General features: G+C 37.5%; 4 protein-coding genes and 1 pseudogene across 4 annotated transcripts; all 5 read left to right on the top strand.

Moving 5' to 3' along the window:
• The first annotated feature begins 2,211 nt into the window (after positions 1 to 2,211).
• LOC121938537 (trace amine-associated receptor 1-like) lies at positions 2,212 to 3,204 on the top strand. Its single transcript, XM_088089301.1, has one exon. The coding sequence runs from the start codon at positions 2,218 to 2,220 to the stop codon at positions 3,202 to 3,204; it is 987 nt and encodes a 328-aa protein (XP_087945427.1). The 5' UTR covers positions 2,212 to 2,217.
• A 2,415-nt stretch (positions 3,205 to 5,619) lies between these two features.
• LOC148186968 (trace amine-associated receptor 1-like) lies at positions 5,620 to 6,416 on the top strand (annotated as a pseudogene).
• A 2,732-nt stretch (positions 6,417 to 9,148) lies between these two features.
• Positions 9,149 to 10,315, top strand: LOC148186969 (trace amine-associated receptor 1-like). The gene is made up of 2 exons (XM_088089300.1): positions 9,149 to 9,187; positions 9,302 to 10,315. The coding sequence occupies exons 1-2, from the start codon at positions 9,185 to 9,187 to the stop codon at positions 10,313 to 10,315; spliced, it is 1,017 nt and encodes a 338-aa protein (XP_087945426.1). The 5' UTR covers positions 9,149 to 9,184.
• Positions 10,316 to 13,561: 3,246 nt separating this feature from the next.
• LOC148186970 (trace amine-associated receptor 1-like) lies at positions 13,562 to 14,554 on the top strand. Its single transcript, XM_088089381.1, has one exon. The coding sequence runs from the start codon at positions 13,568 to 13,570 to the stop codon at positions 14,552 to 14,554; it is 987 nt and encodes a 328-aa protein (XP_087945507.1). The 5' UTR covers positions 13,562 to 13,567.
• A 2,292-nt stretch (positions 14,555 to 16,846) lies between these two features.
• Positions 16,847 to 24,061, top strand: LOC121964289 (trace amine-associated receptor 4-like). Its single transcript, XM_088089393.1, has 3 exons — positions 16,847 to 16,989; position 18,487; positions 23,220 to 24,061. Exon 3 carries the CDS (start codon positions 23,228 to 23,230, stop codon positions 24,059 to 24,061), a length of 834 nt encoding a protein of 277 aa, XP_087945519.1. The 5' UTR covers positions 16,847 to 16,989; position 18,487; positions 23,220 to 23,227.
• The last annotated feature ends 1,204 nt before the right edge of the window (positions 24,062 to 25,265 follow it).

Raw genomic sequence — 25,265 nt, forward strand, 5'->3', positions numbered from 1 at the left:
AAATATAAACCATTAACTTAGACTGTTGTGAGACGGGTTAGTTTTACCCTACTGATGATGTGTTGTTGCAATAGTAATCCTGCTCAGTACGAGAGGAACCGCAGGTTCAGACATTTGGTGTATGTGCTTGGCTGAGGAGCCAATGGTGCGAAGCTACCATCTGTGGGATTATGACCGAACGCCTCCAAGTCAGAATCCCGCCTAGACGTAGCGATACCATAGCGTCACAGATCTTTGGTTGGCCCCGGATAACTGGCCTCGGTCGGTGAGCAGAGCCGTTCGTGACAGGGCTGGGGCGCGGCCGGATGATGGGCGTTCCTCTCATATCTGGCACCATGTTTGTGGAGAACCTGGTGCTAAATCACTTGCAGACGACCTGATTCTGGGTCAGGGTTTCGTACGTAGCAGAGCAGCTCCCTCGCTGCGATTTATTGAAAGTCAGCCCTCGATCCAAGTTCGGGGTGGCCGTGGCTCAGAGGTACAGTGGGTCGTCCTGTAATCGGATGGTCAGCGGTTTGTTCCCCAGCTCCTCTGGGCAACATGTCGAAGTATTCTTGGGCAAAATAATGAACCCCAAATTGCTCCTGATGCTGCGTCATTGGAGTGTGTGTGAATGATTACTGAGTAGCAGGTGGCACCTTGTACGGTAGCCTCTGCCACCAGTGTGTGAATGTGTGTGTGAATGGGTGAATGTGACATGTAGTGTTAAAGCGCTTTGAGTGGTCAATAAGACTAGAAAAGCGCTATTCAAGTATAGTCCATTTAACATTTACCATTTGTACACACTATATATAACTATATGTAAACATATTTACATTGGTATTGACAGATTAAGAGGAAGAGACAGAAAAAGGAGATAATGAGAGTAAACAAAATTTTAAAATAATAATAATAATAACAATTATACAATAATCCCTGTAAACACCTGGTGGCAGCGTACCTCATGAAAATCATGCTGGTACATCCCTTTAAATTGGTTCATGTTTGAACGTTGCTGCATCTATTTTTAACCTATTCCATAATCTGACACCACATATTGAAATACACAGAAACCACCAGTCAAGATTACTTCTACTATTAAGCATACATACTTGTGTGTTCAATTAAAAAAACATGTTTACAAGCCAATGGCAAGTATCCATAAGACATAGCCCATATATACAACACCACATACAAATGTCCCTACATTTACACATATTAATATACAAAATATAAAGCAACAGACATTTTTCTGAACATATTTACAGTGTTTTATTAAACATTAGACAGATATTGGGATTAAATCGATAGGCCTCATTCAAAAGACGTGCATACCATATACTGTATATAAAGATGGATGTCATGACAGCTCCTACAAAGTGTAGCTTTTAAGTTTTGATCACCCCCTGGTGCCTGTCTGCAGAATAGGTCATAAAGCCCACTCCTCGATGTAAGTAAATGGGACATGGGCCAAACTAAAAACTCAAATTACACGGCAAATACATTTTTCCCAAAGATGATTTCTATCACTGAAGGTAGTTCTCATCATCATGATGTAGACTGTAAGTTCGAGACTGTGTTCATTGACAATATGCTCCGGCCAGCTCAACTTCATCCTGTCCTGCGGCTCACTAGAGGCTGCCATGACTCACTATCGCTTCCCAGGCCAGGATGTATTTTTACAGAGGGGACAGCCCCATCCCTGGCTGCTTAGTAGTGCATATCTCTGCAATACATTGGCATCTTGGACATAACGTCAGAGTTGTTACTTTCTCACACTTTGTTGACAGGGTTCGTTTTTTGAACATTTGAAACTAAAATTATGGCCAGATCTTACAAAATGCATCTTTAGTAAGTTTGAAATTGTTAAAACAGACTCAAGGACATACAGACAGTTAGCATTTTATTACTTGCATCACATGCAAACAGTATACAGTGTCTCTAACTGACTGGACAAAATGGCTTTGTATTAGTTATGGTAATTAGATGGGGGTGACTATCCTAATATAAAGTTCAGTGGCACAGTGAACACAGACACACACCAATACTGACTGATTGGTGAACTTGTGGCATACGGTATGAAGCATAATCAGTCATTGTTTTTGTGACTTCATGTCTTTGTTTCTTATCAACATTAATGTTGTGGATATAAATGCTAACTTAAAAGCTGAAGTGTTTAAAAGTTTCCTCAGTGTAACTGGTAAATATTGTATGATTGAATTACAGGATTCTAGAAGCATGGAACCAGAGGTGACCGTCAACAGGACGTACACTGTTAATGACATGCATCCCTGCTATAAGTCAGACAATACAACTTATAAATTTACAAGCAATCTGTCTGTAATATGTGTATTATTATATATTTTCCTTGGCTTATTGTCTGTTGTCACAGCTGTTGGAAACCTTCTTGTAATAATCTCTATTATCTATTTCAAACAGCTCCACACTCCTACAAACTCTCTCATCCTCTCTCTGGCTGTGGCTGACCTGCTTGTAGGTGTTTTAGTTTTTCCTTTCAGCATGGCATTTACTGTTACCTCCTGTTGGTATCATGAGGGTTTATTCTGTAAAGTGCGAGGAAGCTTCGATGTTACACTGAGCACAGCTTCTATTTTAAACTTATGTTGTATTTCTATTGACAGATATTATGCGGTATGTCAGCCTCTGGTTTATAAAACTAAAATAACTGATCGAGTCATTGGGTTTATGATCCTGGTGAGCTGGGGACTTGCTGCTCTTATTGGCATTGGTATAATAATTGCAGGATTTAATCAAGGAAAATGTGAAGAAAGTTGCTTGATTGATGCTCTAATATCAACAACTCTGGCATGTATTTTTTCCTTTTACATCCCAGTGATCATAATGCTCTGTATCTACCTAAAGATTTTCCTTGTGGCACAGAGACAGGCACGCAGCATCCAGAACACAAAGTCTGGAGCAACTGTCAGTAAGATGGAGAGAAAGGCCACCAAAACTCTGGCTATTGTTTTAGGGTTTTTTCTCCTATGTTGGAGCCCTTACTTTTTCTGTATGATCTTTCAGCCTTTGACATATGATGTTACACCAATTTCTGTGATTGAAACACTTAACTGGCTTGCACTGTCAAACTCAATGCTCAATCCATTTATTTATGCGTTCTTCTACAGCTGGTTCAGATCAGCTTTCAGGATCATCATTTCTGGAAAAATATTCCACGGTGGTTTTGCTGACTCAAAACTACTTTGACATGTAATGTTCGAATGCCATTTTAACTCGATATTTCACCCCTGTTCTGTATATAAACTGGCATTTTGTATTGAATCCTGTGAAACCTGAGCAAATCGATTGATTTATTTCAAACATGGAAAAAAGGCAATGGGCAACTTAAGTGGATATGACCTAAAATTCACAAGAAATTATTAAAAAATTGCAAGAAAATTACCTTAAAATTAGCACAGAAAAAGAAAAAAGAAAATATGATAATATAGTATAATGATAAATATATGTGTATATAAAAATATTTTCCCCTACTTTATTTTCAATAATTTTCTAAATCTAGTATTTTTTGTAAAATTTGCAGCACCTTTTTTGCTGAGTTGCTTATCGCTTTTGCCTAAAGAACTCAAATAAAATGTGCTAATGCTTGAAGTGGTTAAATACTTGTCAAGGGCGTCTGATAGCAGCACAAGAAAAGTGATGTCGGTCCATTCTTCAAAGATAAAATAAGATAATCCTTTATTAGGCCCACAGGGGGGAAAATTGCTTTTTTACAGCAGCATGGATTGTTGAAGGGAAAAGGGTTAAAAAAATAAAATGTCTTTAATTTCAACACAATAGCACATGCAGATAACAGGAAGATTTAAATCTACAAAAGTAACTGCCCAAAGCTGTTTTACAAATTTAATTTTAAATTACGTAAGCAGTCTTTTCCATACCTCCTTGAAAGGTAATTGGCCTCATGCAAGAACCACAAGTATGAAAAAAATCCATCCTTAAGTGGCTTGTACAAGTATTTTTAAAGAACTTTTTCCTTAAAGGCACAAGTGTGTGTTCCAGACCTGTTGTAGGAGTCATGTGTGTCAACTTCATTGTCAATTCTGCTATATGTACAGGACATAGATGGGATAAAAATGCTGTTTCTCCCAGACCTGTGTAAACATGTAAACATGCTAGTTCAAAAATAAAATAATTAAAAAAGTATGTAAGAACTAAGTGATGATGCAAATTACAGTTAAAGAAAGGCACCCATGAAAACACACAAGCAGCAGTTTCAAGTATAAGGGCTGTGAGCGATTATTTCTATTATGCAGTGACTAATTATATAGCAAATATGATACATAATTTAAATAAAATAAGCAGTGAATTACAGCTACAGATATGTGAGTAATGTTCAAATGTGCAAGTAAATGTTTCATAAACAGGATGAGTATGTAGCAGATGTCATGAAAACTGTAAAAAGTGACAATTTACATTAAAAAGATGTTTGAGTGGGTTGCAGAGTTTAAGTTGTTTGCAGAGTTTGGGTGGGTTGCAGAGCAATGATGAGTCACCGAGTTCAAGTGCTCACAGAGTAAGGGTGGGTCACAGGGTAAGGGTAGGTCGCAGAATTTGTTTGGGTCGCACAGTTCGGGTGGCTTGAAGAGTTTGGATGGGTCGCAGAATCTGGGTGGGTGGCAGAGTTTATGTGGGTAGAAGAGCTGGGCAGGTTGAAGAGGCCCTTGACTTTGAAGTTGGAGTCCCTTGACGTCTGACCTCAAGATATCTGGATGAAAAAGGGTTCTGTGGATACCTGTAAGGCTCTCCTTTTACAGTTTTTTTTTTTGCTGTCATTTGATTCCTAATCAAGACAATTTTGTAAGACTTATTTTACCTTGTCATTATGGACTTACAAACTGTTTTGTAATGCCAAATGGAACAGAAAATTTTTTTGCAATTGTCCCCATTTAAAAAAAAAAAAAAATATATATATATATATATATATATATATATATATATATATATATATATATATAGGGTAAAGTTAGGGTTACCCCCTGGAATGCTGCGTTTAATCCTAACCTAGCCATCCTTACTCTCATTTATTGGACAACTTTCACTGTTATGTGCTATGTAAACAATAAATCTTATTTCACTCTATCTCATTTCAATTTTTTCTAAAGATTATCAAAACACTCGCATGCACACACACACACACACACACACACACACACACACACACACACACATCTACACACACACACACACAGTTGTCATTTTGTGTCATGCAAACACATGCAGATATCTGCATCTGATTGGATGAGCACATCTTATGTTGATTTGGGTAATGTGATGGGGTTTCATAGAGACTGAACCAAGTCCAAAACCTCTGTACAGTGGCACAGTGACTAACAACACAAAAAAAAATGTCCCTGTATGGTCTATACTCTTCAGAAAATTGCCACTGTTGTAATTTTACATGAATATCTATTAAATGCTCTAAATTTTATAGACTATTAAGACAAAAATTTCAAATAATGGAACCAGGAGTGACTGTCAACAGGACACACACTGTTGATAGCTTGCATCCCTGCTATGAATCAGATAATAAAGTTTTGTATTTACAAGCAACCCCTCTATAATCTGTGTGTTAGTGTATGTTTTCCTTGTCTGTTGTCACAGTATATGGTAACAATCTCCATCATTTACTTCAAACAGCTCCACACTCCTACAAACTACCTCATACTGTCTCTGGCTGTGGCTGACCTGCTTGTTGGGGTTTTACTGTTTCCTTTCAGCATGGTCTTCTCTGTTAGTTCCTGTTGGAACGAGGACTTATATTGCAAGGTACGAGACAGCTTTGACATATCACTGTGCATGTGCTCTATCCTGAACTTATGTTGTATTTCTATTGACAGATATTATGCAGTGTGTCAGCCTCTGACATACAGAACTAAGATAAATGATCATGTTGTTGTGATCATGATCTTGGTGAGCTGGAGTATTTCTGCTCTAATAGGAATTGGTGTAATCATTTTGGGATTAAACCCAGACACATGTGAAGTCAACTGTTCAAATAATGCACTCTTTGCAAACATTATGGGTCTTATTTTGTCATTTTACCTGCCAGTGATCATAATGCTCTGTATCTACCTAAAGATTTTCCTTGTGGCACAGAGACAGGCACGCAGCATCCAGAACACAAAGTCTGGAGCAACTGTCAGTAAGATGGAGAGAAAGGCCACAATAACTTTGGCTATCATTATGGGAGTCTTTCTGATGTGTTGGAGCCCTTACTTTTTCTGTATGATCTTTCAGCCTTTGACATATGATGTTACACCAATTTCTGTGATTGAAACACTTAACTGGCTTGCACTGTCTAATTCACTGCGTTCTTTTACAGCTGGTTCAGATCAGCTTTCAGGATGATCGTATCTGTAAAAGTATTTCAAGGTGATTTTTCTAACTCAAAACTTCTCTGACTTCTTGTTTCGAAAACTTGGATTTTGTTGATTTGAAATAGCAATAAAGATCGTCATCTTTCGTCTCTGACACGTATATTTTCCTGTTGTACTCTACACTGTGCTCTCCTGTTTAAGATATAAATGTTTTCATTGAAATCTTCATAAAAAAAAATTTGACATTGATTGAGATTATTGAAACAGATTTACAAAATATGCAATAACAACATAAAAATGCATAACGCTTATTGCAGAACTTGACAATAATAGATTTTTAATGGTCATACATGTATATATATATATATATATATATATATATATATATATATATATACACACAAAAATTTGTGAACATACTTTAAATATATAATTTTAATTATGAATATAGTTCTGTCGGCATTTTTCTTACATTTTTTTTAAATTAATGTTCTCTTTTTTCTTTTTTGTAAAAACTGTTTTTCAAGTCTTTCTCTTGTTTTTTATTTTTTAATAATTCCTTGAAATGTGCAGGACATTTCTTGCCAAGCTGCACTCTGTCTTTTCCTTTTCCTGTTATCTTTGGAACATAGGCCCTATAACTGATCTTTTTTATACAGTTCTACAAGTTCTGACAAATATTTCATTTTTGTCAAACCGTTAAATGAAAATTAAAAAGTTATTCTATAATCCATGACAGTTAGTAGACAATGACATTGTTGTATTTCTACCATTCATATAATATGAAATGCAAAGATGTATTGTTTACAAAAACTTCACATGTAAGCAAACCTCAAACAGTAACAGAAATTACTTCTAACTTAAATTTGCTGAGTTTCTCGTGAAGACAAAATAGTTAATCATTACAACCCATGAATCAGTCCATGAATCAGTAATTCATTACACATTACTGTGTGTGTGCAATATTTAAGAAAGACCATAGAGCTGTGTAAAAAGATAACCAATGGTTAAGTGCCAGTGTCCAAAATATATAGAATAGATGCCTGTGTGTATATATATATATATATATATATATATATATATATTATGGAAAGATTATATAAATATTGCACAAGACATACAAAATATATCACAAAATACACTATGACATTTATTGTTACGGTGATATTTTGAGGGACATAGTGTACTTTGATATATTAATTTTTTGGCACATACTATTCTATGAAGTTTTTATGGTATTGTGAGAGACATTATACTATAGTATGACCGTAGTATGTCATGCAAAATATCAGAAAAATCGATATGATACAATGACCTCCAAAATATCATAGCCATACTATGTTGTCCAAAACATCATAAAGAAGTCATACTACAGTTTGTTGTCCAAAATATCATAAAAAAGATAATAAAAAAAATATAATAAAAAGTGTAATACTATACTATGTTGTTCAAAATTTTAACAAGTCATACTGTAGAATGCCATCCAAAATATCATAAACTAGTCATACTATAGTCCGTCGTCCAAAATATCATAAACAAGTCATACTATAGTCTGTTGTCCAAAATATCTTCAAAAAGCCATACTGCAGTATGTTGTCTAAAGTATCATCAGAACCTCTAACCTCTAACATAATGTTGCCCATGTTGGGTACTTCGGTCATTTAAAATTCTGTTAACCCTTTTCCCAACGGGGCTGCCAACTCCCACGCATCTGCTGTGTGTCTTGCACTCTCATGACACCGAGGAAAATCTCACGCCAAAACACAGCAAAGGGCAGAGGTGTTTAACAATCATGTAAAAAAGTGAACGACTTTGACTGTAGAACAGCTGAGTGTTTGACAGCCACAGCACTTCATCATCACAGGTCAAACAGCTGATGGTCCGACAGCAGCAAAGTGAGACAGACAAACAGAGCGCAGCTTCTCCTCAAAATATGTCCTCCAATATATCATTAAAAAAAAACATAATATAACATATAATCTAAATTATCATAAAAAAGTCATACTATAATTTGTCATCAAAAACATCATAAACAACTAGTAGGATGTCGTCCAAAATATCATAAACAAGTCATACTATAGTATGTCGTCCAAAACATCAGAAACAAGTTACACTATAGTATGTCGTCCAAAATGTCATAAACAAGTCATACTATAGTCTGTTGTCCAAATGATCATAAAGAGTCATACTATTGTATGTCGTCCAAAATATCATCAAAACGCCATACTATAGTATGCCCTCCAATATATCATTAAAAAAACATACTATAACATATTGTCCAAATTATCATAAAAAAGCCACACTTTAGTATGTGGTCCAAAATATTATAAAACAAGGTCATAGTATAGTATGTCGTCCAAAATATCATAAACAAGTCATACCATAGTCTGTCGTCCAAAATGTCATGAAAATGTCATACTTTATTATGTCCTCTAAAATATGATGAAAAAGCCATACTGTAGTATGTTGATAAAAAATGTCTAGAATGGCATACAAATTCATACAATATAATGTTGTTGAATATATCATAAAAAAAGTTATATTGTAGTATTTCATGATGACATACTATACTACATGTTTGCCCTTATTTTTGATCAAAAATGAAAAAAATATATATTTACAATATTAAAATATTAAAATATTAAAATATTTTTACAACATATACAAGAACACAGAAACATGGCTAATGAATAATTACTTGGAGCACAGGCAAACACACAATCTGATTACATACATTTGTATTAATTATGGTAATTACGTGGGGCTTGATCATTTAATGTCATGTTCGGGTTCATGTGGCACAATAAACACGGACACATGACAGCACTGATGTGTCCGATACCTTGAGGCCTATGGTATGAAACTTCTTATGAACATTGATGTTGTGTTAAAACATGCTGAAGTAACATTTGAAGTATTTAAAAAGCTTTTTCAATGTACTTGGTTGATGCTTGATAATCCAATTACAGGATTCGAGAAGCATGAGACCAGAGGGGACTTTCAATGGGACTTTCACTGTTGATGACGGGCATCCCTGCTTTGATTCACATGATGGAAATTATGTATTTACAAGCCATCCCTCTGTAGCATGTGTATTATTGTATATCTTTCTTGGCTTGTTGTCTCTTGTCACAGTATGTGGAAACCTTCTTGTCGTGATCTCTATTATTTATTTCAAACAGCTCCACATGCCTACTAACTACCTCATCCTCTCCCTAGCTGTGGCTGACCTGCTTGTTGGAAGTTTAGTTTGTCCTTTGAGCATGGCGTACACTGTTACGTCCTGCCGGTATAATCCAGGTTTTTTCTGTAGAGTGCGAGGAAGCTTCGATGTTACACTGAGCACAGCCTCTATACTGCACTTATGCTGTATTTCTATTGACCGATATTATGCAGTATGTCAGCCTCTGTTTTATAAAACTAAAATAACTGATAGAGTTACCGGGATTATGATCCTGATAAGCTGGTTCATTGCTGCTGTAATCGGATTTGGCATCATGGTTGAAGGTCTATATCGAGGCAGATGTGGGGATAGTTGTTTAATTAATGCTGTATTATCGATCATCTTGGCATGTATTTTTGCCTTTTATATTCCTGCCATTGTCATGCTTAGTATTTACCTGAAAATTTTCCTTGTTGCACAGAAACAGGCAAACAGCATCCAGAACACAACCTGTCAGAACAAAAAGTCTGAAGCAACTGTCAGTAAGATGGAGAGAAAAGCAACCAAAACTCTGGCTATCGTGATGGGAGTCTTTCTTGTCTGCTGGACTCCTTTCTTTTTTTGTATCTCATTTCTTACTCCCATTAAGGCATCAGTGCCCCTTCCTGTGTTTGAAATAATGAACTGGATCACACTAGTAAACTCAATGTTTAACCCTTTTATTTATGGTTTCTTTTACAGCTGGTTCAGGGCAGCTTTTAAAATGATCATATCAGGAAAAGTATTTCAAGGTGATTTTTCAAACTCAAAGCTCTCTTGAGTTGTTGATGAAATGTTTCAGGAATTATCTTCCATGATAAAGGCTGGCAAAATAAAGATTATGTACTGTACTTGACAGTGTGTCTGTGTCATGAAGACTAACTGAATTAACTCCTCAGGCAGGCAGTTCAAAGACTGGCTGTGATGGTGAAGTCAGATTTTGCAATCATGTTACTGCACATAAAGATGTGGCCTTTCCACACTGTATAACCTATAATGATGCTTATATCAATTTGATTCAAAATAAGAAATAATATTTTAATGCATATACCACATACCAAATAGAAATATTTGTGGGCCTTGTGCATTATTATAGTAGAATTCACCTGTGAGCATTATGTAAAGGATAAATGTAGGCTTTTGTGCTGCTAATATCATGTCCCTGTACAAAAAATACTGTATATGATGCCAGGTTTTTTAATTTTATTAGTGTACCAACACTGCATGGTGAGTTAACAAAGACAACAATGACTGAAAAATAGATACAAACTTAACAAGTACTAACAGTTAGCATGACAGATATGAGTATAACTGCTGAATGTTTTAGGGGAAATCTGTTATGTATGCCAGATATGTTGATATGTATGAGGGTATATGAAACAATGAGTAAAAAGCAACACAGACACAAACACCTTTTTCTTTGTCTCTTTTGTGGTGCAGGAAACCTGATCCCCCAAATCTCATTGAGACAGGGCATAGTTGTAGTTATTGACAAACGATTGCTCCTCTTCCAGTTTTATATATACTGAAATTTCTGAAATTATATACACTATGTATAACTTATAAACTATAGACTATATATAACTAAATGTAAACTGTAACTATATTACACATACACACACACACACATATAAACTAAATATAACCATATATAAACTATATGTAAACAATAAACTATACATTACTATATTTAAACAATAAATTATATTTAACTATATAATAATGATATATAAACTAAGTAAAAAAATATATATACTAAAAAATGCATACATAACTATATATGAACTACAAACTGTATTTACTATATATAACTAAATATAAACCATTAACTTAGACTGTTGTGAGACAGGTTAGTTTTACCCTACTGATGATGTGTTGTTGCAATAGTAATCCTGCTCAGTACGAGAGGAACCGCAGGTTCAGACATTTGGTGTATGTGCTTGGCTGAGGAGCCAATGGTGCGAAGCTACCATCTGTGGGATTATGACCGAACGCCTCCAAGTCAGAATCCCGCCTAGACGTAGCGATACCATAGCACCGCGGATCTTTGGTCGGCCCCGGATAACTGGCCTCGGTCGGTGAGCAGAGCCGTTCGTGACAGGGCTGGGGCGCGGCCGGATGATGGTCGCCCCTCTCCTATCTCGCACCGCATGTTTGTGGAGAACCTGGTGATAAATCACTTGCAGACGACCTGATTCTGGGTCAGGGTTTCGTACGTAGCAGAGCAGCTCCCTCTCTATGATTTATTGAAAGTCAGCCCTCGATCCAAGTTCGGGGCGGCCGTGGCTCAGAGGTACAGTGGGTCGTCCTGTAATCGGATGGTCAGCGGTTTGTTCCCCAGCTCCTCTGGGCAACATGTCAAAGTATTCTTGGGCAAAATAATGAACCCCAAATTGCTCCCGATGCTGCGCCATTGGAGTGTGTGTGAATGATTACTGAGTAGCAGGTGGCACCTTGTACGGTAGCCTCGGCCACCAGTGTGTGAATGTGTGTGTGAATGGGTGAATGTGACATGTAGTGTTAAAGCGCTTTGAGTGGTCAATAAGACTAGAAAAGCACTATACAAGTATAGTCCATTTAACATTTACCATTTGTACACACTATATATAACTATATGTAAACATATTTACATTGGTATTGACAGATTAAGAGGAGGAGACAGAAAAAGGAGATAATGAGAGTAAACAAAATTTTAAAATAATAATAATAATAACAATTATACAATAATCCCTGTAAACACCTGGTGGCAGCGTACCTCATGAAAATCATGCTGGTACATCCCTTTAAATTGGTTCATGTTTGAACGTTGCTGCATCTATTTTTAACCTATTCCATAATCTGACACCACATATTGAAATACACAGAAACCACCAGTCAAGATTACTTCCATTATTCAAGCATACATACTTGTGTGTTCAATTAAAAAAACATGTTTACAAGCCAATGGCAAGTATCCATAAGACATAGCCCATATATACAACACCACATACAAATGTCCCTACATTTACACATATTAATATACAAAATATAAAGCAACAGACATTTTTCTGAACATATTTACAGTGTTTTATTAAACATTAGACAGATATTAGGATTAAATCGATAGGCCTCATTCAAAAGACGTGCATACCATATACTGTATATAAAGATGGATGTCATGACAGCTCCCACAAAGTGTAGCTTTTAAGTTTTGATCACCCCCTGGTGCCTGTCTGCAGAATAGGTCATAAAGCCCACTCCTCTATGTAAGTAAATGGGACATGGGCCAAACTAAAAACTCAAATTACACGGCAAATACATTTTTCCCAAAGATGATTTCTATCACTGAAGGTAGTTCTCATCATCATGATGTAGACTGTAAGTTCGAGACTGTGTTCATTGACAATATGCTCCGGCCAGCTCAACTTCATCCTGTCCTGCGGCTCACTAGAGGCTGCCATGACTCACTATCGCTTCCCAGGCCAGGATGTATTTTTACAGAGGGGACAGCCCCATCCCTGGCTGCTTAGTAGTGCATATCTCTGCAATACATTGGCATCTTGGACATAACGTCAGAGTTGTTACTTTCTCACACTTTGTTGACAGGGTTCGTTTTTTGAACATTTGAAACTAAAATTATGGCCAGATCTTACAAAATGCATCTTTAATAAGTTTGAAATTGTTAAAACAGACTCAAGGACATACAGACAGTTAGCATTTTATTACTTGCATCACATGCAAACAGTATACAGTGTCTCTAATTGACTGGACAAAATGGCTTTGTATTAGTTATGGTAATTAGATGGGGGTGACTATCCTAATATAAAGTTCAGTGGCACAGTGAACACAGACACACACCAATACTGACTGATTGGTGAACTTGTGGCATACGGTATGAAGCATAATCAGTCATTGTTTTTGTGACTTCATGTCTTTGTTTCTTATCAACATTAATGTTGTAGATATAAATGCTAACTTAAAAGCTGAAGTGTTTAAAAGTTTCCTCAGTGTAACTGGTAAATATTGTATGATTGAATTACAGGATTCTAGAAGCATGGAACCAGAGGTGACCGTCAACAGGACGTACACTGTTAATGACATGCATCCCTGCTATAAGTCAGACAATACAACTTATACATTTACAAGCAATCCGTCTGTAATATGTGTATTATTATATATTTTCCTTGGCTTATTGTCTGTTGTCACAGCTGTTGGAAACCTTCTTGTAATAATCTCTATTATCTATTTCAAACAGCTCCACACTCCTACAAACTTTCTCATCCTCTCTCTGGCTGTGGCTGACCTGCTTGTAGGTGTTTTAGTTTTTCCTTTCAGCATGGCATTCACTGTTACCTCCTGTTGGTATCATGAGGGTTTATTCTGTAAAGTGCGAGGAAGCTTCGATGTTACACTGAGCACAGCTTCTATTTTAAACTTATGTTGTATTTCTATTGACAGATATTATGCGGTATGTCAGCCTCTGGCTTATAAAACCAAAATAACTGATCGAGTCATTGGGATTATGATCCTGGTGAGCTGGGGACTTGCTGCTCTTATTGGCATTGGTATAATAATTGCAGGATTTAATCAAGGAAAATGTGAAGAAAGTTGCTTGATTGATGCTCTAATATCAACAACTCTGGCATGTATTTTTTCCTTTTACATCCCAGTGATTATAATGCTCTGTATCTACCTAAAGATTTTCCTTGTGGCACAGAGACAGGCACGCAGCATCCAGAACACAAAGTCTGGAGCAACTGTCAGTAAGATGGAGAGAAAGGCCACCAAAACTCTGGCTATTGTTTTAGGGTTTTTTCTCCTATGTTGGAGCCCTTACTTTTTCTGTATGATCTTTCAGCCTTTGACATATGATGTTACACCAATTTCTGTGATTGAAACACTTAACTGGCTTACTCTTTCAAACTCAATGCTCAATCCATTTATTTATGCGTTCTTCTACAGCTGGTTCAGATCAGCTTTCAGGATGATCATTTCTGGAAAAATATTCCACGGTGGTTTTGCTGACTCAAAACTACTTTGACATGTAATGTTCGAATGCCATTTTAACTCGATATTTCACCCCTGTTCTGTATATAAACTGGCATTTTGTATTGAATCCTGTGAAACCTGAGCAAATCGATTGATTTATTTTAAACATGGCAAAAGGCAATGGGCAACTTAAATGGATATGACCTAAAATTCACAAGAAATTATTAAAAAATTGCAAGAAAATTACCTTAAAATTAGCACAGAAAAAGAAAAAAGAAAATATGATAATATAGTATAATGATAAATATATGTGTATATAAAAATATTTTCCCCTACTTTATTTTCAATAATTTTCTAAATCTAGTATTTTTTGTAAAATTTGCAGCACCTTTTTTGTTGAGTTGCTTATCGCTTTTGCCTAAAGAACTCAAATAAAATGTGCTAATGCTTAAAGTGGTTAAATACTTGTCAAGGGCGTCTGATAGCAGCACAAGAAAAGTGATGTCGGTCCATTCTTCAAAGATAAAATAAGATAATCCTTTATTAGGCCCACAGAGGGGAAAATTGCTTTATTTCAGCAGCATGGATTGTTGAAGGGAAAAGGGTTAAAAAAATAAAATGTCTTTAATTTCAACACAATAGCACATGCAGATAACAGGAAGATTTAAATCTACAAAAGTAACTGCCCAAAGCTGTTTTACAAATTTAATTTTAAATTACGTAAGCAGTCTTTTCCATACCTCCTTGACAGGTAATTGGCCTCATGCAAGAACCACAAGTTTGAAAAAAATCCATCCTTAAGTGGCTTGTACAAGTATTTTTAAAGAACTTTTTCCTTAAAGGCACAAGTGTGTGTTCCAGACCTGTTGTAGGAGTCATGTGTGTCAACTTCATTGTCAATTCTGCTATATGTACAGGACATAGATGGGATAAAAATGCTGTTTCTCCCAGACCTGTGTAAACATGCTAGTTCAAAAATAAAAGAATTAAAAATGTAAGAACTACTGTAAGTGATGATGCAAATTACAGTTAAAGAAAGGCACCCATGAAAACACACAAGCAGCAGTTTCAAGTATAAGGGCAGTGAGCGATTATTTTTATTATGCAGTGACTAATTATATAGCAAATATGATACATAATTTAAATCAAATAAGCAGTGAATTACAGCTACAGATATGTGAGTAATGTTCAAATGTGCAAGTAAATGTTTCATAAACAGGATGAGTATGTAGCAGATGTCATGAAAACTGTAAAAAGTGACAATTTACATTAAAAAGATGTTTGAGTGGGTTGCAGAGTTTAAGTTGTTTGCAGAGTTTGGGTGGGTTGCAGAGCAATGATGAGTCACCGAGTTCAAGTGCTCACAGAGTAAGGGTGGGTCACAGGGTAAGGGTAGGTCGCAGAATTTGTTTGGGTCGCACAGTTCGGGTGGCTTGAAGAGTTTGGATGGGTCGCAGAATCTGGGTGGGTGGCAGAGTTTATGTGGGTAGAAGAGCTGGGCAGGTTGAAGAGGCCCTTGACTTTGAAGTTGGAGTCCCTTGACCTCTGACCTCAAGATATCTGGATGAAAAAGGGTTCTGTGGATACCTGTAAGGCTCTCCTTTTACAGACACGCCGACTTTATGCTAGTCCCATGCAGTATTTTTGCTATTTGATTCCTAACCAAGACAATTTCGCAAGAATTATTTTACCTTGTCAATATCGACTTACAAACTGTTTTGTAATGTAAAATGGAACAGAAAAAAAATCTGCAATTATCCCCATTTAAAAATATATATATATATAAATATATATATATATATATATATATATATATAGAGTAAAGTTAGGGTTACCCCCTGGAATGCTGCGTTTAATCCTAACCTAGCCATCCTTACCCTAATTTATTGCCGAGGACAACTTTCACTGTTATGTGCTATGTAAACAATATATCTTATTTCACTCTATCTCATTTCAATTTTTTTAAAGATTATCAAAACACTCGCAAGTAAGAATGCACACACACACACACACACACACACATCTACACACACACACACACACACACACACACATCTACACACACACACACACACACAGTTGTCATTTTGTGTCATGCAAACACATGCAGATATCTGCATCTGATTGGATGAGCACATTTTATGTTGATTTGGGTAATGTGATGGGGTTTCATAGAGACTGAACCAAGTCCAAAACCTCTGTACAGTGGCACAGTGACTAACAACACAAAAAAATGTCCCTGTATGGTCTATACTTTTTAGAAAATTGCCACTGTTGTAATTTTACATGAATATCTATTAAATGCTCTAAATTTTATAGACTATTAAGACAAAAAACTAAAATAATGGAACCAGGAGTGACTGTCAACAGGACACACACTGTTGATAACTTGCATCCCTGCTATGAATCAGATAATAAAGTTTTGTATTTACAAGCAACCCCTCTATAATCTGTGTGTTAGTGTATGTTTTCCTTGGCTTGTTGTCTGTTGTCACAGTATATGCAAACCTTCTTGTAATAATCTCCATCATTTACTTCAAACAGCTCCACACTCCTACAAACTCTCTCGTCCTCTCTCTGGCTGTGGCTGACCTGCTTGTTGGGGTTGTAGTTTTTCCAGCAGATGGCAATACTGTATTCAATATACACAATTGGCAGAAAAAAAAGCTGAAAGGGCCAGCATTGCAGGACACACCAAAAAGACTAGGGCGACAAACGCTCACAGACGGTCCGGTAATGACCGTCAGCCAGCAGTTGGCTTGGTGTGTCAGGGCATTTAGGGATGGCAGTCTTAGGACACTTTGTCTGATATCCCAATGTCATCAATGCCATATGTTGTCATTTTGCAGTGGACTGCCACTTCTGCATATTGCTCTCCTTCCATCATTGTTAAGGAATGACTCTAAGGACCCAAAGGCAAGACACCACACACAAAGACAAAGTTCATGTGATTTAATGTGGATAATAAATATATACAGTGCGAAGGTGCAAAGGGCGGGGGTGACGTGTCCAGGGATCCAGTGGTGAGTGGTGAGTGGCGGCGAGCTCTCCAGAGCGTGCCCAGTGAAACAGAGTTCCGAACTGAATGTGGCGTCCTCCACAATCCGTGTATAATCTGTGTATCATTCGTTCAGTTAATATTCAATTGAGTATCAAAAAACGATAAATTAAAAAACTGTTCATTTTCGCTTTTTTCCTTTTTGAAATGAAATCAAATAAATGAAAATTTGTTTGTTTTTCAATGTCTCGTTTGTTAATCTGGTTCAAATAAAGGAAAGTTGAAATACGGGCCACGGGCCAAATTTGATTTTATTTAATTTGTCTGATCTGCGTGACCTGGAAGTTCGTATATTTTGCCCGTGTTACAGATTGACTGGTGGTTGAATTAACTGGTGATAGAGACGGATGTGTTTGTAGGCGTGGCCTCTGAGAACAGGCCAGCAAACTAGGAAATGAATATTTTAAAAGTTTCGTCTCACTATCTCATTCATTTGACGGTGTCTGCCAAAACATTATTAGTAGTTATTTTTGGTCTCAACAAGAACATATCAGCCGTTTTTAGTAAAAAAATATCATTACTTATCCACCTGTACTTGTACTTGTACTTATTCTGTTTACCTGCTGTCGGAAATCATGACACGGCTAATGAATGTCCTCAACTCGTCCCTCTCCTGCTCGCACTTCCATTGAAGAAGCATCTTGCGGCCAGATGGGCCCGTCTGTTATGAGAGAAATAGCCATTTAATCAGCGTTTCAATTCATAGACAGCAGACTATGCACGGAACATCCGCCCAGCTGATTAACTTTAGACCTAAACAAAAAAGAAAACTTGCCTCATATATTGAGCCATGCACTGCCCTCTCAAGCTCTCTCTCCAATACGTGCCCTTTTCGCTTGGGTCTGTGCTGACCACAGAATCTTCTGACACTCAATTCGGAGCATCACTACATACTGATCTGCTGCAGCGTGGAAGAAATTTCTGAGTGTGTCTTGCCAACTTCAAACAACTCATTAATAACATGCGCACGCGGCTCCAATGTGGCCATGGTGTTAATCTAAACTGCCCACAGTCGCATCTCTCCTCTTAGTTTCTAACTTTGCCAACAAAAAATGTAGTATGCCAACTGCCCACATGGGTGAGAGTAGTCATGGGCCCCAGATAAGAGGCCCATTTTGGGCCCACACCCACCTGGTACCCAGGTAGCCCTAGCATTACCCATTTGAGAAGTTAGCATGGAGCCATTATGGAACCCATTAACAATCCTATGTAGCACCCATTTTAATTTTTTCAAGTGGGTCAAGTGGATGATAGTTTGGCTCTGCTAATCCTTCTCCAAACTGTACAAAATCATAAATCATTTTAAAAAGTCAAATTGCATAGAGCATACAAAATTATGGCAGACAGTGTCACTGAAAATGGTGATGATTCATGCATAAGTTTATGTGTGGGTCCGTGAATGTGCGTTACTCTTAAGGGTCCAGGTTTGGAGGTTTGAAAATGTAGTCACCCCATCCTAAGTCACATATCTTAGCATGCACAGCTAACTAGCTTTTTACTTAAAGCAGTTACCCAATCCAGCACTCACTGAAAAGATCAAGAAACATATCATTGGTTAACTGCATTTTGAGCAGTTACAGGTTAAGTTAAATGAAACAATCCCCGTTCATGACTAGCATATCCCATATCTTCCTGATGCATTGAAGTCGGTCCTGGATGGTACTATGACATAACGTAAGAGTGTCTCTGTCCTGCTCTTTACTGGATTGAGGGAGGTTTATACTTTAGCAAGCCCAACCAAACTTCTTATGCAAGATATCTTCACATTCACAAAACATGATTAGACCTGAAAACACAGCTGACAGCAAAAAGTTTTAGTTGTATTACTTAAGTCATGAAACTTTAGCACACAGTATTTTCAGTTCAGCTTTCACAGTCTTGTGAAAGTCTGATGCAACGATGTTATGCAAACTGACACCTTTCCCATTAGAGGTGTGAATGACTGGTGAGTTTTGGTCCCTCAGCTGCCCTCGTGGAGCGCAGAGCTCTGCTTTTCCCTAAGCTATCTAACTGTTACTAGGCAATTACATAATGTGTTTCCAAAACAGTTACAAACTGGAACTAAAAAACAAGAGCAGCTGAGGAAGAACAAGATTGACATGACTTTTGTATCAGAGAATGATGTCATGCATGCCAGCCATTTTCTAACAGCTTACACTGCAGACAGTCAAAAGCTGAGTATCATATGCCCACTGCATAATGACGACAACTGTCCTTTTCTAGATGTATTTTGGGTGGCTATAAAAATATTTTAAACTTTCTGTATTAAAGGAGAGCAGTTTCGGTTTTTAACAGGAACCACAGATTCCAGTGCCCTCCGTGCTTCATAAAAAAATAGGAATCAAAATAACTATACAACAATAAGGTGAATGGCCGATTTTTCTTTTTAAGTGGAGCTGGGGAGAGTTTTCTGAGATAACTTTCTTGCCTTTCTACTCTGGCAAGTGTAGCATTTTAGAAGCAGACAGTCTGGCCTCCTTTTCAATGCTTCACTTACAGTTTTGCTTTGGTATCCAGTGTACCAAAGAAGGAAATCCAGCCTGTTCTCATTCCAAACTCATACAATACTGCCAGGTTTACAATGCTTTTGGCATATAACTTCAAAGCCAAAAGCCTCCTTTTGTGTCCACATGAAACACTGCTGGATGGAATCAGCTGAGAACGCGGCCTAACAGAAGTGGTTACAATGATATTATAGGCTGTTGGATGGTCGGATGACACCTGCCACATCCACATGATAAGCACACGGGCAGCATCACTCGAACATGGCCAGATGAAATCTGTTGCATCCGCATAAAACAGGGCACAACTGCATCAGGTTGAAACACAACCAGTAACATTGTAATATAAGCAGTGTAAAGGCTCTTATAGGGCAGACAAACCCCAGACTTTCATGTGAGAGTTTCAGATTTCAGATTAAGAACGGGCTGTCGCTTCCTGTCTGAATGCCATGTTTTCTTTCAACACCTTTCCCTAATCCTAACCATCCATGTCAACATGTGCTTTTGTTGATGTCCTGGTGTTGATTGTCCAACTGTTGTTGCATCAACATAATCACGTGCAACTTAATCCTACCATGTCCTTGTGTGACAGCGCGGTTGGCCATTCCAGAACATAACTAGCAAACACAGGAGAATATGCAATATCAAGTGTAATATGTAGACACGGAAGTCCACTGCAAAGAGGCAATATGTAATGGCGTGGGATGAGAATGTGTTGGTGAGTCAAGGGATTCCTGAAATCATCTGGTTTTACAGTCTAAGAATCATGAATATCTGTACTAAATTTTGTACCCATCAAGCAACTAGATTTCACAATACTCTGGCATACCATGTAACAATACACAGCAGTGACAGTGTGCTTCAAGAAAGTTTTTTTTGTGTGTTGTCAGTGCATGGAACTGTTACTTCAGGATCTAAATCTCAATAGGAGAGTATCAAAATACTATTCACCCAAATGAGCATGTAATCAAAACAATTTTACATTAGTGTAATCACCTTGAAATATTTTCCCAGAAATGATCATCCTGAAAGCTGATCTGAACCAGCTGTAAAAGAACTCATAAATATATGGATTGAGCATTGAGTTTGTGAAATGTGAATACAACACAATTGTGAGATGACTGCTTTTCCACTGACTGATGTAATATCTTATTTTCCTTATTAGGAACAGCTACCACGACCTCTAATAAGCATGACACACCTGTAATGAGTCAGCACAAAACTGGGACTCAGATGCAGAGAAAAGCACCAAACACCAAGCACAGTTTGTCAAATCCAAATCTTTACTTAGGTGATCAAGGTCATAGGGCAGAAAAATATATATTGAAAAATACATATTAATATATTAACACACAAATAACAAAGTCCAAAAGCCAGGTAAGCAAACACGAAGAAAAGGCTGGAGAGCAACGACAGTCTGGCATCTAAATGGGGGAAACACTTAAATACACAAGAACTGATTACACACAGGTGAGTGAAACAAGACACAGGTGAAACATATGAAGTGATCAAAATAGGTGGGAAAACTGAGTAAAAGTAAAATAGCACTAAACACAATGAGAACACGTTTCAAAATAAAACAGGAAGTGGACACAAACACATGAACGGAAACTTGACAGAGGAGCTGCAGGAGCCACACAAGGAATTGCGGTCCATTACACAAAGCGCTTGAGTCATTTTTCATTTTTAAGATTTGCTGTAAAACCTGTGTCAATATACATATACAGGGAAGTTCCATCCAAAAATCGAGAGCTTTGCAATCTGATTCATCTCCCTCCCCACCATGAAAGTCTGCCGCAATCCCCGAATCCTTGCTGATGCTGTACCAAACCTCCTGTCCATCTCATGCTTCATTTTAACTTAATTCCTGAACAAGATCCCGAGATGCTTGAACTCCTTCCTGTTGAGGCAATAACTCAAACTCATCCCAGGGGACCAACTACCAATTTTCGGCTAAGAACTAAAGCCTCAGAAATGGAAGTGCTGACTTCCATCCTAATTGCTTAACACTTGGCTGCAAACTCCCAAAATCGTATTTATTGCTGCCATCGACGCTTCTACAAACATATATCTATAAAAAAGACTGTTTAAAAGAATGTTGATCTAACTTATAGGATTCTTCTGTCATTATGAGTTCTTCATTCTGAGCTCTAATCAAGCGCCAAAATCTAAATCTAAATGTGGTTCACAAAAAGTGAAGAAATTTTCTACTACTACTACAGTTTTATGAAAGAGTAAGTTAATAGGAAAAGCCAGCCTGTTCTCTTTACGCACCCATCAAATAGCAATGCTTTGTCAATGCTTTCAGCTTACAAGTGTGATGCTAAAAGCCACCACATGTAACATGCGTGGGCAGCGTAAGTTGAGAACGTGGTCAGACAGAAGTGGTGGCGTTGTTATCGTACACTGGTGGAAATGGCGGAGGGCATAGAGTGCTGCATGCAACACATGAGTGGCAGTGTCACATGAGAACACAGCCAGACAGAACTGGTCACGTGCGCCTGGAGCGTAAACAGCCGGCGCTGAAGAGTACCGGAGACGTTAAAGGTAGATGCAGGAGGTCACTGACAGCACAGTACAGTGTGAAGAGTTCAGAATGAGAATGTCTTAGAAAAGAATCGATCTGGAGGGGAAGTGATTTTATGATGATTTTTTTGGCACTAAATATCAGTGTTTCATTTAAAAGGTCATTTGAAATGGTGTATGTGTATGGGAGACTAAAGACACATGCATATACACAAATTGTACAGTATGACTACTGATCATTTCGATCTATGTTAAATGCCCCTCCCTTTAACATAATATGCTAATGAGCCCAGAATAATAAATCTAATCTCAAAATACTGCTTAGCTCCTCAGACGCCAAGGACCTCCGTCAGTACAGATGCACAAACCAGGATCAACAGGCATGGTATGAAACATACTGACCATTTAAATTAACCGAACACCTCTAAACAAAAGACTGATTGTCCTTTTTTACCTTTCCTAGATTTGAGGCATGTTACTGCAAATGTTTCTAAAGTAGTTAAATCATTTATGAATGGAAACCAAAGTCCTCAACAGCTCTGATGATCTTTGTAATGACTCTACACACGAATTTAGCATAGCAGCAGTCACAACTTCATATTTATTATGTTTTTTCCTCTGCTGTTTATCAGTTCTAATAATGTGTGGAAACCTGCTTGTAATAATCTCCATAATTTACTTCAAACAGCTCCACACTCCTACAAACTACCTGATCCTCTCTCTGGCTGTGGCTGACCTGCTTGTTGGGGTTTTTGTTTTGCCTTTTAGCACAGTACTGGCTGTAAGCTCATGCTGGCATCTGGAAGATTTACTCTGTAAGGTCCGAGGCTGCTTTGACATGTTTCTGTGCACATCCTCTGTTTTAAACTTGTGCTTCATTTCTGTAGACAGATATTACGCAGTATGTCAGCCTCTGAGTTACAGAACTAAAATTAATGTCCATGTGATTGTGATCATGATCCTGGTGAGCTGGGCTGTCTCTGCACTAAGTGGAATTGGCATCACGATTCGGGGACTGAACGAAAAACAATCTAATGGTTGTGGTTTATTTCAGCGTACAAGTTTAGCAATTATGGGGACTGTTTTTGCATTTTACCTCCCATGTCTCATAATGTTCACCATCTACCTGAAGATTTTCCTTGTGGCACAGAGACAGGCACGCAGCATCCAGAACACAAAGTCTGCAGCTACTGTCAGTAAGATGGAGAGAAAGGCCACAAAAACTCTGGCTGTCGTTATGGGAGTTTTCCTCATGTGTTGGACTCCTTTTTTTCTTTGTATCACCTTTTACCCACTGAGTAATTACACAATACCAGTTTCTGTGATTGCATCGTTTAAATGGCTTGGATGGTCTAATTCAATGCTCAATCCATTTGTCTATGGGTTCTTTTACACCTGGTTTCGAACAGCTTTCAGAATGATTATTTCTGGGAAAATATTTCAAGGTGATTTTACTAATTCTAAGCTCTTTTGACTCATTATTGGTTTACTGATGTCTCTAATGACACTGAAGATTAGCATTTCTTTTCCATGATATGTCATATATTTACATAAGTTCTAGACACACAGAATTTGTACGTACAACTCAGTGTGCAGATAAGCTCTTCAAACAGTATGTATTCAGTGTGAATACCTGTAAATAAATGTAGGATCCATATGTCTCATTGTGTCTTATTTACTGTTTGTGGTCAAAACTTTTCTGTGTCCAGACACTGCATCTCTATATTGAATATAAGAGTACAATTCTGAATTTTAATTTTTATTAAAAGGAGGGCCGTTCCTATACTACGCAATGCTTCAAACTGGGCTGTAAGGCATTAGTTTTTCTTGATTGCTAAGACAAAATTATATTCATATTATATTCAACCTATATTCAACTGAATACACTACAAAGACAAGATATTTAATGTTCAAACTGATAAACTTTATGTTTTTTGCAAATATTCATTCATTTTGATGCCTGCAACGCATTTCAAAGAAAATAATGAAACATTGCTATGACCAAAAATCAGAGTCCAGAAATTTTCAGCCCAGAGACAAAGGCCTTGTTTTACTGCCATTACCTAGATCCTGTCTCCAGTCCCGCTTTTCCGGCCCATATGTGGTAGAGGGAAGAATTAGCACTACTGATTATGTCATTCAGACACCAGAAAAAGGAAAAGGAAATCATGTGTTTGTCATGTAAACATGCTTAAACGTTACATTTCCCATGAAAGCACTCCTCAATCATTTCCTGCTGCACCGGTAGTCTCTGTGTCCTCCACTACCCCGGATTATCACCTCTCCAAAGACTGGTTAAGACTGCCACCCAGTCATCTGAAAAATTCAGAGACATTGAATGATTTGGAGTCTTTTCTTTGCTATTTGTCTGATTCTGTGCTCGCTGACTTGACCAATTTGATTGGGGACAATTTGTTGTTCTTTTCTGATCATCCACGTCAGACTTCAGTGTTATTTCATGATACTGACATGAAAGGACATAAACAGATTAAGCATCACATATAGCGCGTTAATCCCATGAAGACAGCTCTGATGCAGCAAGAGGTGGGTTATTTGATCGAACACGGATTAGCTCTGTGTGCTCTCGTCCCTAAACCTAACCAAACCCCTCGGTTTTGTAACTGTCACAAGCTGTGACAAAACAGTGTTCTTAATATCCCCGGGCCACACCAACACAG

The sequence above is a fragment of the Plectropomus leopardus genome, chromosome 16 (assembly GCF_026936395.1).
Source record: "Plectropomus leopardus strain MGB_pleo_1.0 chromosome 16, ASM2693639v1, whole genome shotgun sequence".
NCBI classification, from domain to species: Eukaryota; Metazoa; Chordata; class Actinopteri; order Perciformes; family Serranidae; genus Plectropomus; species Plectropomus leopardus.

Excerpts from the sequence above, each read along its gene's own strand:
- LOC121938537 (XM_088089301.1), top strand. The coding sequence starts at position 2,218 with ATGGAACCAGAGGTGACCGTCAACAGGACGTACACTGTTAATGACATG.
- LOC148186970 (XM_088089381.1), top strand. The coding sequence starts at position 13,568 with ATGGAACCAGAGGTGACCGTCAACAGGACGTACACTGTTAATGACATG.
- LOC121964289 (XM_088089393.1), top strand. The coding sequence starts at position 23,228 with ATGTGTGGAAACCTGCTTGTAATAATCTCCATAATTTACTTCAAACAG.